Source organism: Thamnophis sirtalis, unplaced genomic scaffold (genome assembly GCF_051295495.1).
Source record: "Thamnophis sirtalis isolate CommonGarterSnake01/CBP01778 unplaced genomic scaffold, rThaSir2_p1.2 scaffold_8, whole genome shotgun sequence".
Taxonomy (NCBI): domain Eukaryota; kingdom Metazoa; phylum Chordata; class Lepidosauria; order Squamata; family Natricidae; genus Thamnophis; species Thamnophis sirtalis.
In genome coordinates this window covers 421,571-433,827 of record NW_028261388.1, presented here as the reverse complement: position 1 = coordinate 433,827, position 12,257 = coordinate 421,571, and the positions used below count along the sequence as shown (strand labels likewise).

At 45.5% G+C, this 12,257-nt stretch overlaps 2 protein-coding genes across 2 annotated transcripts; both read right to left on the bottom strand.

Moving 5' to 3' along the window:
• Positions 1 to 6,748: 6,748 nt before the first annotated feature.
• Positions 6,749 to 7,672, bottom strand: LOC106556755 (olfactory receptor 51V1-like). The gene has a single exon (XM_014075740.2). It carries the CDS (start codon positions 7,667 to 7,669, stop codon positions 6,749 to 6,751), a length of 921 nt encoding a protein of 306 aa, XP_013931215.2. The 5' UTR covers positions 7,670 to 7,672.
• Positions 7,673 to 11,294: 3,622 nt separating this feature from the next.
• Positions 11,295 to 12,257, bottom strand: LOC106539511 (olfactory receptor 52P1-like). Its single transcript, XM_087720925.1, has one exon. The coding sequence runs from the start codon at positions 12,255 to 12,257 to the stop codon at positions 11,295 to 11,297; it is 963 nt and encodes a 320-aa protein (XP_087577051.1).

Sequence of the window (12,257 nt, the reverse complement as noted above, 5' to 3'; positions counted from 1 at the left end):
TGTATATAAACAAGGAGCAAACTCCAACCTCATGAGCGCTGAGGATGTTACCTAGATGGATAATGAAATATTTGCACGTAAGCTCAGAGAACACCAAGCACTTCTCAGAGATTGAAAATGTTGGCTACGGATTTTGGCACTGAACCAAGCACCTAGCAAGCAGCCATCCTAGTAAGCATGATGTGTGAATTGTTGCATCTGAAGGCCATTGAGCTTGAAAAACTCACCAAGCAGAAAGAGCCTTGTCAATTATGGGTGTCCTACATCCTCCAGAGCACCCTTTGTGCAGCACAAGTGCAGCACCTTCTAGGAGAATGGAGTCTTTGTAGACTTGACCAGCCCGAGCCAAGAACCTTGCCTGGAATCTGAGCTCAGCCCTTCTCTGATCTTCTGGTTCTTTGGTTTTGAAGCCTGGCCCTCTTGGAGAAGCTCCAGGCTGCTTTGGGGGCTCCCAGGAGGCAGAGCAGACCACGAGCTGAAGAAGCTTCTTGGGTGAGAAATGAAACGTCTTCAAGGAAAAACAAAGTCCAGCTGGAAAAAGCACCTGTGGGACAACCTGGATGAGGGAGACTCTCCAGAGACTTTAGCAGACCATCTAAGTAGCTCACCAGAGACAAGAGGGGAGGGTGTGTGTGTGTGTGTGTGTGTGTGTGAAGATCTTGCCCTGCAGCACTGCTGGCCCTGAAGACAATCAAGTGAGGGCCGGAGCCTCTGCAGATCTACCAAGCCCATCAGCAGGAAGAGGAAGTTGTGGGCATGTGGATACATCCTCTCCTCAGGCACCAGGTTGAGCCAACATTTAAGTTTAAGTTTACTTTATTGCCATTGCACCTCGTAGAACAAAATTGAACGCCATCTTCAGTGTACATCAGATATAAGAAAACTGAAGGAGGATCGAACGTCGCGACAATATGGACAATACGAAGACCGCTGCCAATACTTTTGCTGCTGGGTGGTCCAATCAGACCCAAACCGTCCCGTAGAGACGGTGAACAAGAAGAATGCTTCTTGCTGATCTCAGGGACACTGCAAAGTCCCTGATCGATCCAAGAGAAGTTCTTCAAGCCGGCGACAAAAAGTCCAGCCCCAGGCTGATGAAGTTGGGACGGCTCCGGAATGGAAGGGAAGCGGAAAGAGAAAGTGTGTCCGTCTGGTGAGGAAACTTTACTGTTTTGGAAAAGACTGCCCCCCTCAAAAATTTTTAAGTTAAATTAAATCAAAAAGCAGAAGAAAATAAGCGGCGAAATTAACTTATATTGGATTGCTTTGGATAGTGTGTTTCTTTTTCTTTGTAATTTTTCTTTGTGGATTGAAGTGCTCGGAACTTTTTTTAAAAAAAGATAACGGATCAGTTTTTCTTCTTCTATATTTTTATTTTTAATCTATGGATTAAAGTCTTCTTTATTTCAACAAGGACTTTTATTACTTGCTATTAATTCTATTTAAGAACTCTTTCTTTTAAGTTTGAAATAGCATTAGAGAGTGGGAAGCAATACTGCCACTTGGAGGCTGGAGGCTTGAGTTTTTGAAACAATGCGATTTCCCTTTTGATCTCACTGACCTTGTAACTCAAGGCTCGGCAACTTGTTTATAGAAAGTGATAAGAAGCAAGGGCATGGATTGTTTTTACAGGTGCACTTTGAGAGTCTTACTGGCAGTGGGAGAGAAAAAGAAACAGAACCTTCTTTTTTGAAGATCATAAATGAACTTGTGTTTAAGCTAATTTAATATAAGAAGCCTTGAAAGCCAGAGTGGCAGTATCTACCAGCTTGCCAAAATGGCACAATATTCAAAAGAAACAATAACTTTGCAAAACATCTTGATCGGAATTCAAAATTAAAGGGGAAAATGATTATAAAGACAACTGATTACTTTACCAGTGGAGTGAACGTGGTTGAAAGTGGGAAAAGGCAAGTATGGAAAAGGGAATTAGATCAACAGGAACTATACCTAGGAACTATACCTATACCTATACTTCAAGGCATGGAAGAAGAAAAAAGAGGAAAAATGATGGATTTAAGGAGAGAGAACTTCTCAGAAGCAAGATTGACAACCAAAGATAAGCCGATTAAAATAGAAGCTGGAGGGCATCGAGATTACTCAAGTGATGCTACAAGCAACAAGCTGCAGAGAGAAGTCCACAAAAATTTTATTAAGGAAATAAATAGATCAATTCCACAAATGACAAAAGAAATAAGACTGTAATATTACTGGAAGGACACAGGCTGATATATGAAAGTTGATAATAAAAAAATTAGTTAATTGTAGTAATTAGTGATTAGTAATTTAGTAATTTCTAGAGTGCTATGTTAAATAAATAATTGATAAGGATAATAAGGTACATACATGTGTTGGTTTGATGAGAGGAAACTTGATATAATTAGCGAATGAATTTTTGTTAATAAATAATATCTATAACAATAACAATGAAATGACAAGGGATATACTGAACAATATATATATGTACTGGTTTAATAAAAGGAATTGGGATATAAATTGTAAACAGCAATTTGGAAAGGAGGATTAGAAACCTTGTTATCAAACATAATTAATTTTCACTTAGAACATGCTATAAAGGGGTAATGTTATTAGATGACATTAGAAATAATTAATGAAATGCTACAATGTGGTTGTGTTTTTTAATTTTGGACTATTTCATGCAAAAGGATGTTAAAACAACCACAGTCAAATGAGAATTGTGGGATGTTGATAGTAAGATATATAAAGATTTATGATTTAAAATATACAATGTGATATGAACCATAAGAAATGACTGTGGAAGAGATGCACGAAAGTTATTTGTAACCAATCGACACACTTCTACAATATGTAACAAAAGATGATTTTCGGGTGTGTGTTGTGTTTGCCTGTTTAATCAAAAATTAAAAAAAATCTTTAAAAAAAAAGATATAAGAAAACTGTAAAAGATAAAACACAAACATTCAACACAACTGAATGGAAACCCCCTGATAGTGCATTAATATTGCACAATACGGTAGAATTCAACCTAGTTACTGCTCTGATTTGGTGTCAGTCCTGGAGATGTTACTATTAAAAAAAAGCCTTGGCAAATCCCGTTTCACTTCCTTTGGCTCCACTGAAGTTAAAAGTAAAGAAACTCGTGGAAGAGGAGATGTGGTCTCCTCTTGTGTTATGTTCTCCGGGAAACCTAAGATCCCCGTCAGTTTAGCCTCATAACATTCAGGCCAAATGATAAATGGGCAGAAGAGGCTGGGAGGTGAGTCAAGGCTCCGGTTGTTGTGTTACAAACAATTGGAAGTTGCTAAAGTTGGATTCCATGTGTGATAAAGTTTTTGGTCTTGGCAGTTCTGATCACACTCTACGTTCCTCGTGGAGAACTTGCGACGTTACTTCAAAGAACTAGAAACATCCACGCAAGAAAACTCCCAGGGGCCTCCCTCTCCCGCTGCCATCCAAGGAGCAGTGAGCTCTCCTCCTCGCGGGCAGGAGAGGCTGGGCGTCCAGAGGGTGGACTGAGCCATAGCCCTGGGCTCCCCATGCCCACAAGGGTCGCCCGCGAAGAGCCAGTCAGAGATGAGAATCAAATTACAGATAGTCCTTGTCCTACAACCATAAGCAGCCGTTACAGTAGCAGTCGCCTCACTTAACGAGCCCTCATGCCTTCTCTCCCTAATGCAGTCATTAAATGAAGCATGGGATGCCTTGGGGTGGGAAGATCCAGAGCAGGCCCAGAATTAACCGGGAGTCTGAAGAAATCTCGGGATGGGGGTGATGGGATGACTGCAAGGGGTCCTTTGACCTGGGAGGGGGGAGTGCTGGGAGGGATGCTGGACAGAGGAGGAAGGGTGGAAGGCTTGGGGAGAAACCCCCCTTCTCTCCCCCCCCTCTCTCTCTCTCCCTCCCTCCCTCTCTCTCTCCCTCTCCAGGGAACCAGCCCCCATTCTCTTCCCCAATGCCTGGGCACTGGATCTTGAAGGGCACTGGGCTTTTAGCTGTTACTGCTAAATGTTGGGTCAGCTGTAATAAAGCCCCTCACTTGTACCTGTATACAGCTGAACCAGACTGTGCTGTTTCTCTGTGTCATATAAGTGCGTATAGGCATCATTTTCTATTCATTTATTTATTTTGTCGTGTTTATGTACTGTGTATTGGAGGTGATGACCCTTTGAAAGCTTGGAGGTCTTCTAATCCATCCCTCTGCTGAAGCAGGAGACCCTCGACCATTTCAGACCAATGCTTGTCCAGTCTCTTCTTAAAAGCCTCCAGTGACGGAGCAGCACCCACAACCTCCGAAGACAACCTCCGTTCCACTGGTTGTGGGAAGCTGGCCAAAAGTTGCCTGGTGTGATGGGAAGAGATGCTTCTGCCTCTTGCTTGCCAGTCCTCTCGGGGTCTGGGTGAAATGCTCGCAGGGTCAACAGGGCTATTCTCACCTTGCTAATTATACTGAGTTCTGCTTAGAAATGATAAAAGGTAAATGCAATTGCAAATACAATTTGAAAGTAAGAAAAGGGGACGTTGCCTCCATCATATTATGAAGTCTACCTAACTGTTACTCTTCAAACAAGGATCCCTTTCCTGGAGGACAGAGGGGTATCACAGAGGGGTGGGAAGCTTTGAGCAAATTGGGAGATGATCCCAGAGCAACGCGGAAGGGCCAGTTTGCATGAAACACACAATTGAATGCCACTTGCTTCCTGCAAACTATACGTGGAGGTCAGGGATCTCCAAACTTGGCAACTTTCAGTCTTGTGGACTTAAATTCCCAGAATTCCTAGGCCAGCGTGGTCTTAAAGAAGCCAAGTTTGGTGACCCCTGGTGTACGGGAATACAAGAAGCGAGGGTGGCTTTTTTGTGCTGTAGTGCCAATGTGTACCAGGGTGGTGGTAGAGAGTTGCCTTGCCTAGTGCCTGTTTCACTTTTGCACTCATGAAAATGTGTGCCACACGTGCCCTTCTGACACAAGCGAGTGACAGGTGAGGAAATTTGATTTTTCTGGGGGAGGGGAACAGCAAACTTCACAAAACAAGAAATCAGAATCTGACAGCCTAGATTTTCCTTAATGCAAAGGCCAAATTCTTTCCACTGTCCAGTTGTAAAATACCAGTTTTGGCTGCAAAACTCAAAAAGGAGAAATACATTTTTTTGCATTTAGCAGCCAGAATGCTCAACAGCAAAGCTTTATTTCCTGAAATACACATGCACAGGGCACTCTTTATAATCATAATGTAAGATTATGACTTCAATGTCTAGAAGAAGATTATATTCAGTTCAGAGAATTTGACTGCTACTTTAGTACATTGCAGTTCAAAACTGACGTCCTCCCCAATAAGGGAATTACGGTTTATGGTTTATTAGGATTTGTATGCCGCCCACTCTTGAGAGAGACTCAGGGCAGCTTACAGATAAAAACAGGGAGGGGGGACATATAAAAATTAAAAAGAGACATTAAAATTGCACAACATTCATATAGCTTAGAAGGGGGCTGGATAAATCATTGGGGGGGGGGAATTTATGGAAGCGACAAAAGAATCATCTCTGCAGGTTCCAACCAAAGCGTGGAGCACACCTGGAGAATGAGACAGTGCTTGAGACGGTGCCAATCTACATTTCAATACCAAACAGAGGAGAGTTAATAGAGTGTGCGTGTCATTGTCCACTATCGTTGATTTCACACACTAACAAAATGGTGCTTACGGTCATCCACTGCAGATTAGAGCCAGACATGGGAAAAGAGATGTTCCACGTGGTTTTTGGAAATGCTGAAGAACATGAAACACGATGGCAGAGGAAGGTAGGATAACTGAGAAAGGAAAAATTATCAAAAAGATATCAATATGCTACATTCAGAGTAACAGAATAACAGAGTTGGAAGGGACCTTGGAGATCGTCTAGTCCATCCCCCTGCTGAAACAGGAGAACCTATCCCATTTCAGCCAAATGGCTGTCTAGCCTCTTCTAAAAGACCTCCGGTGATGGAGCACCCACAATTTCTGTAGGGAAGCTGTTCCCCTGGTGAATTGTTCTCACTGCCAGGAAATTTCTCCTTAGTTCTAAGTTGCTTCTCTCTTTGATTAGTTTCCCTCCGTTGCTTCTTGTCCTGCCCTCAAGTGCTCTGGAGAATAGGTTGGCCCCCTCTTCTCTTGGGGCAGCCCCTCAAATATTGGAAGACTGCTATCATCTCTCCCCCAGCAATATTCCAATATTTGAAGGGCTGCCACAAAGAAGAGGGAATTAAAAGGCCTCTGATTTTGTCAATCGTCTCAAGCTGGGGAATATATTTAAAAATGGGGCTGCTCGGAATATCTCACTGTCCTTGTGCGAAACCTATTCAAAGATCAGGAATAGCAATAGCAATAGCAATAGCAGTTAGACTTATATACCGCTTCATAGGGCTTTCAGCCCTCTCTAAGCGGTTTACAGAGTCAGCATATTGTCCCCCAACAACAATCCGGGTCCTCATTTCACCCACCTCGGAAGGATGGGAGGCTGAGTCAACCTTGAGCCAGTGAGATTAGAACCGCTGAACTGCAGATAACAGTCAGCTGAAGTGGCCTGCAGTACTGCACCCTAACCACTGCGCCACCTCGGCTCTAGGAAGGTCACAGTGGTGGCACTAAACCCCTTGGAAGGCTGGTGAGCCAGGGTCCTTCTAGTCCTTGCTTGGCCATCTAACCAGGAAAGGATTGGCCTGCAGGAGACACAGAAAGCGAGTGTGACATTGTCCTTCTGTGCAGAGAGGAAGTCCCCCCCGTCTTCCCTTTGGTTACATCTTCCAGAGGTTCCTGAGCATTTGGCGGAGCCGTCCCGAGATCTCCTTGGTCTTCATGCTATAAATTATGGGATTCATAAATGGTGGAAAGAGGATGTAGATGTTGCCCATGAGGACGTAGACAAAGGGAGGCGCATTCTGTCCAAAGCGGTGTATGATGGACAGTCCGAGTGCAGGAACGCAGAAGACCAGGACAGCACAGAGGTGGGAGCCACAGGTGCTCAGAGCCTTGAGGGGGCTGCGGCCGCTGGACACCATGCCCAGGACTGCCTTCAGGATCAGGCTGTAGGACAGGAGGATGAAGAGGAGGTCTGAGCCCATGCTGAGGAAGATCAGGATCAGGACATACCAGTTGTTGAAAGTGGTGTCACTGCAAGCCCAGCGAATCAGATCCTGGTGCAGACAGTAGGAGTGGGACAGCGTAGCACCTGGGCAGTAGGGGAACGTTGCAAGGAAATAAAAGGCGGGCAGTAAGGGAAGGCTGCTCCTCAGGAAGAGGGCGAGTCCAATTTGCTTGACTCTGGGGGTGGTCAGCAGCTGGGAGTACCTCAGAGGGTACCTGATAGCCACGAAGCGGTCCACCGCCATGGCGAAGAGCACGGCTAACTCCATGAGGGAAAAGGAGTGGAGGAAGAAGGCTTGGGCAATGCAGGCCTGGCTGCCAATCTGCCTCAGGCGGAAGCAGAGGACACCCAGCACGGTGGGCATGGTGATGACACAGAGGCCCAAGTCAGTGGCAGCCAGCAAGGCCAAGAACTGATACATGGGCTGATGCAAGCTTGGCTCTACCCAGATGACGTAGAGAATGGAGCAGTTGCCCAGCACGGCAACCACGTAGACACAGAAAATGGCGATGCCAATCCAGCCGTAAGCTGTCTCCAGACCAGGGAAGCCACCCAGGGCAAACGCTGCCATGCTGACGTTGGAGAGGGTAGCTGATGCCATGGCGAGTCACAGCAAGGGCCTGCCGGTGCCCTAGTGCCCTTCCTTCTCTGTGCCCCAGGAGGTCCAAGCTTTGCCTTCCCTCACCTACCTGTCCTTGAGAGCTTCCAGCCTCACATTTGCACGCTCCGTGTTCAGCCTTCAGGGTGGGAGGAAAGCAGCCGCTCTGCAAAAGGCTGGATGATCCCACAACCTTCTTGAGATGGTCCTTCACAGAGGAACCGAGGGAACTCTGAAGCTCCTGGGTACCATGCTGACGGTCTCCCCCGATTCCTCCTTGGGCCAGGAGATCGACCCAGAAGCAGCAGTGCCTCTCCCTGATTTCTAACTGGTGGTGGTGGTGGTGGGGTTGTCTATTTCAGCGCATCAAGGCGAGTCTTCTTCAGGAGAGCCCTGTCTTCTTCTCCAGACCAGGCAACCAAGAGAGGCTGGAAGGGAGAATTCTTCTTCTCTGAATGAGGTTTATTCCTAGTGATGGCTGTAATAACCTGAGTTGCTGAAAGTCCTTATGAAGGGAGGCCTCTGGGGTTCTTCAGCCAAGAGTGGAGGGGAATCCTTGGAGACTGAGAGCTGAGACTCGGCTCTCTGGGTTACCACAAACACCTCCCAGCCCTGGACCTCGGCTCAGGCGCCTCCTGCAGCCTCCCAGGTGAAGGGAGGGCCAGGAAAGAGCGCTGCAATCCCATCATGGGAGCACACAATGGATCAGCCAGACGAATCTACTGCCGGCCCCACTAAGCTGTTGCTGGAGCACCTCCCTCCCTCCTTCCTTGGTCATATATACCCCAGGGGTGTCGGTTGCAACTTTGAACAATTGTGAAGTGGCCTTAAAGATGGGAGAAGCCCTGCCATTTTCTTGTGCGGCCCCTGCCCCGTCCTTGGGATGACCTTCCCCCAGAGGACCACCCTGTGCCCATCTCATGGGCTGTCCATGAACAATGAGAACTTAGTTGTTCTCCTTGCCTTGGCATAGGAAGGGTGGGGTGGGGCTGAGTCCCTGTGCTTTAATGTGTGTGTGCGTGAGAGTGGGGGAGATGACATGGAGGTGGTCTTCTGGTCATCTCTGTTATTCTTTTATTTACGATGTGCTCTACGTCTTCTGATCTCAGGGATGCAGTCGACACTTTGGTCAATTTTAGAGTCTAGAAAGATGAATTCCTTTACTCTTTTTTTTAAAAAAAATATTTTATTTTTGAATAAACACAAACAGACAAAACACAGCAAACACCACAAATTATTACAAATTATAAAGAGTGTGAGTGAGCTTTCGTGCATCCCTTCCGCAGTCATCACCTACAATTCATATCAAGTTATATGTTTTAAATCAAATATAGTTATATATATTACTATCATCATACCTCAGTCTTCATATGACTATAAAATTGTTTTTACGTCCCTTTATATAAAATATTCCAAAATTTAAAGCAAAACCACATGATGGCATTCCGTTATCCTCAATATCATCCAGCAACAATTACATCTTTATGACACTTCTAAATAAAAATTAATTATGTTTAATAACAAAGTTTCTAGACCTCCTTTCTTAATCACTGTTTACAATTTATATCCAATTTCCCTTTTATCATGTCAATACAAATATTACATTATTATCATTATCAATCATTTATTTAACAACATCATTTTCATTTTTTATTTTTCTGTCTTAGTTTAACTAAATTTGACTTACTCTTTTTTAATATTATAAGCTTTTATACATAACAGAGTTTCTAAACTTCCTTTCATGATCACCATTTAGAATTTATACCAAATTTCCTCTTATCAAACCAATACATATGTGTACATTGTTATCACCAATTATTTATCTAACTATATCCATTATCACTTCATTTTTAACATAATGCTCTAATTTTAACTAAATTTGACTAATATTTTGTTATTAGTTTTCATATCTCAACCTGTGTCTTTCCGTTGCGACGTCAGCTCCTGTCTCCGAATTCCTTTACTGTTTTCATTTTGATTGTTGGGCCTGATTTTTCTGTATGTGGGGGGGGTGAGGAAGCAGCAAACTTCACAACCACCCCCCAAAAAATCACAGCCAAACATTTTATTATTGATTCAAAGGAGGTGTGGTGGAGTAGTGGCTTGAACATACTAGAGGAGATCTGTGCTCAGGGGTTCAAGTCCCAGCACCACGGGACGGGATGAGCCCCCCGTACTTGCCTCAGCTTCAGCCAACCTAGCAGTTTGAAAGTATGTTACAGCAAATAGATAAATAAGTACCACTTTGGTGGGAAAATAATAGTGCTTCATGCAGTACGGGGGGCTCCAGCCAATGCTGAAACTTCCCCAAGTAGGTGGAGGGAAAAACCCCAGATGAGGCTGCCAAATGCCCTTAGCCGTTCTGAATGCTAGTTTGTCCCCTCTGGTTCCCAGTGGGTAGAGCAGAAGCAGGAACCGAACGGACTACCAGGCAGCCAAAAAGCTACTCTCTATTAACACATTACTCTCTCCTGACTAATGTATCATTGCCGTATGCTAAATAAATAAATATTGGTTCGAATTGTCCTGGGTAAAATGAATCCAGAGTTGGGATGGAGAATAACAGGACAACGCCCAGTTTTCTATTAGTTGCTAACAAGAAGGGTGTAGATGATACCAAACTTAAAATTGTCAACTGTTTCAGTAAAATGGGGGAGCACCCACCGCCAAAGAAGATTTGCATGCCCTCTTTTAGTCTATCGTCCCTTCCTTTAGAGTTACTCATTTTCATTGGAGACAGAGGAATTTAGGATGGGGAGCAATGATGAGGCCTCCGGGGAACACAAAGCACACACAGAATCTCTGTCAACCTACACAAGCTTTATTATTCACAATTTCTTCAGCATCACACGAGGACATGTGCATACAGAGACATATTCACTGGCCCTGCCACACTCAGGCCCAGGGATTGTCCAAGAATTGGGGAAGAGAAGAGCATCTTCTGTAGATGACAGTTATGCCCATGGATTGGGGTCTTCAACAGCTGGTCCTCTTCTCCTTTGCCCAAAACATCCCGTACATATTCCTTCTCACGTCAGCTTGTCAGCTGAAAATTGCTGGGTCTATTGTGACTCACTGAATGGCAGTTAACGGTTAACTTCCTTATCACTGGTTGTTGTTTGGTGATTCTTGTCTGATCTCGCTGGATGTTTCCTCCGTGACCTTCTCCGGGGCACTTCTGACCTTTGGGAGTTAGGACCAGGCCTGGTCCAGAGGCTTCCTGCTGTATTGGATCCGTCCAGTTCCTTCTGAGAGAGTCTTTCACAACCTCCGCACAAGCAGGACTTGAGCACAAATGCCTGTATCCACTCTGAACATCTGCATCTTCCCTCAACTTCTATTCCTCTCTTTCTCCCAGCATCTTATTTCTGGCGTAAGCAATCAAGGTGAAGGGAGAAAATTAAGTTCTAAATCTGGTGATTATACATTTTGGCAGCCTTGGCAGCCAAAGCAGTTGGGCTAACTATTACCTGCATGCTTTAGTCAACCTCTAGTTAAGAGCCACTAGTTCACCTTGTAGCTGAGGTGGTCTACAAACACTGGATCCCCAACCGAGCAGCTAAGAGGAGAAGAGGAGGAGGAGATTCCGGGACCTGGTTCAGAGAGTTCTAGGTTTGACCATGGCCTTGTTTGGGAGGAGCACTCGAATCACCTGTTCCCGAATCTCCTTGGTCCTCACTCCGTAGACAATGGGATTCAACATGGGAGGAACAAGAAGGTAGAAGTTGGCCAGCAGGATGTGAACATGGGGAGCCACGTTGTGGCCAAAGCGGTGAGTGAAAAAGGAGAAGAGGGCTGGGCTGTATGAGATTGTGATGACACAGAGGTGGGATCCACACGTGCCAAAAGCTTTCAGCCTGGCCTCATTGGAGGAAAGGCGCAGCACTGCACGGACAATGAAGAAGTAGGAGAGGCCAATGCCTAGAAGGTCCCCCCCAATGACCACCAAGGCCGCACTCAGCCCATAAACGCTGTTGATCCTGGTGTCTCCACAGGCCAGCCTCACCACAGCCATGTGCTCACAGTAGGTGTGGTGGATGACGTTTGTCCGGCAGAAGGTCAGCCTCTTGATCAGGAAAGGACATGGGCACATCAGCAGAGTCGCCCTGACAACAGCTGCCACCTCCATCTTGGCAGCCAGGGAGCCGGTGAAGAAAGAATTGTACCTGAGAGGGAAGCAGATGGCCACGTAGCGATCCACGGCCATGGCCAGCAGCACCGCTGACTCCATCATACACAAAGCATGGATGAAGAACATCTGGGCCAAACAGGTATTAAACTGGATCTCCCCAGCCTGGAACCAGAAGATGGAAAGCATCTTGGGCAACGTAGAGGTCGTGGCTGCTAAGTCAATAGCGGACAGCATGCAGAGGAAGTAGTACATGGGCCTGTGGAGGGCTGCTTCTGATACTACGACTAGTAAAATGATAGAATTCCCAGCAATAGTGATCACGTAGCCCGTGCAAACCGCCAGAGAGAACCACAGGTGGTATTCCTCCAGCCCTGGGATGCCTTGCAACACAAAGGTGAAGGACCAGGAGTATGTCAGGTTGCCCATCAT

What these genes read in the sequence shown, in the direction of transcription:
- LOC106539511 (XM_087720925.1), bottom strand. Translation starts at nt 12,257, where the DNA reads ATGATGGGCAACCTGACATACTCCTGGTCCTTCACCTTTGTGTTGCAA.
- LOC106556755 (XM_014075740.2), bottom strand. Translation starts at nt 7,669, where the DNA reads ATGGCAGCGTTTGCCCTGGGTGGCTTCCCTGGTCTGGAGACAGCTTAC.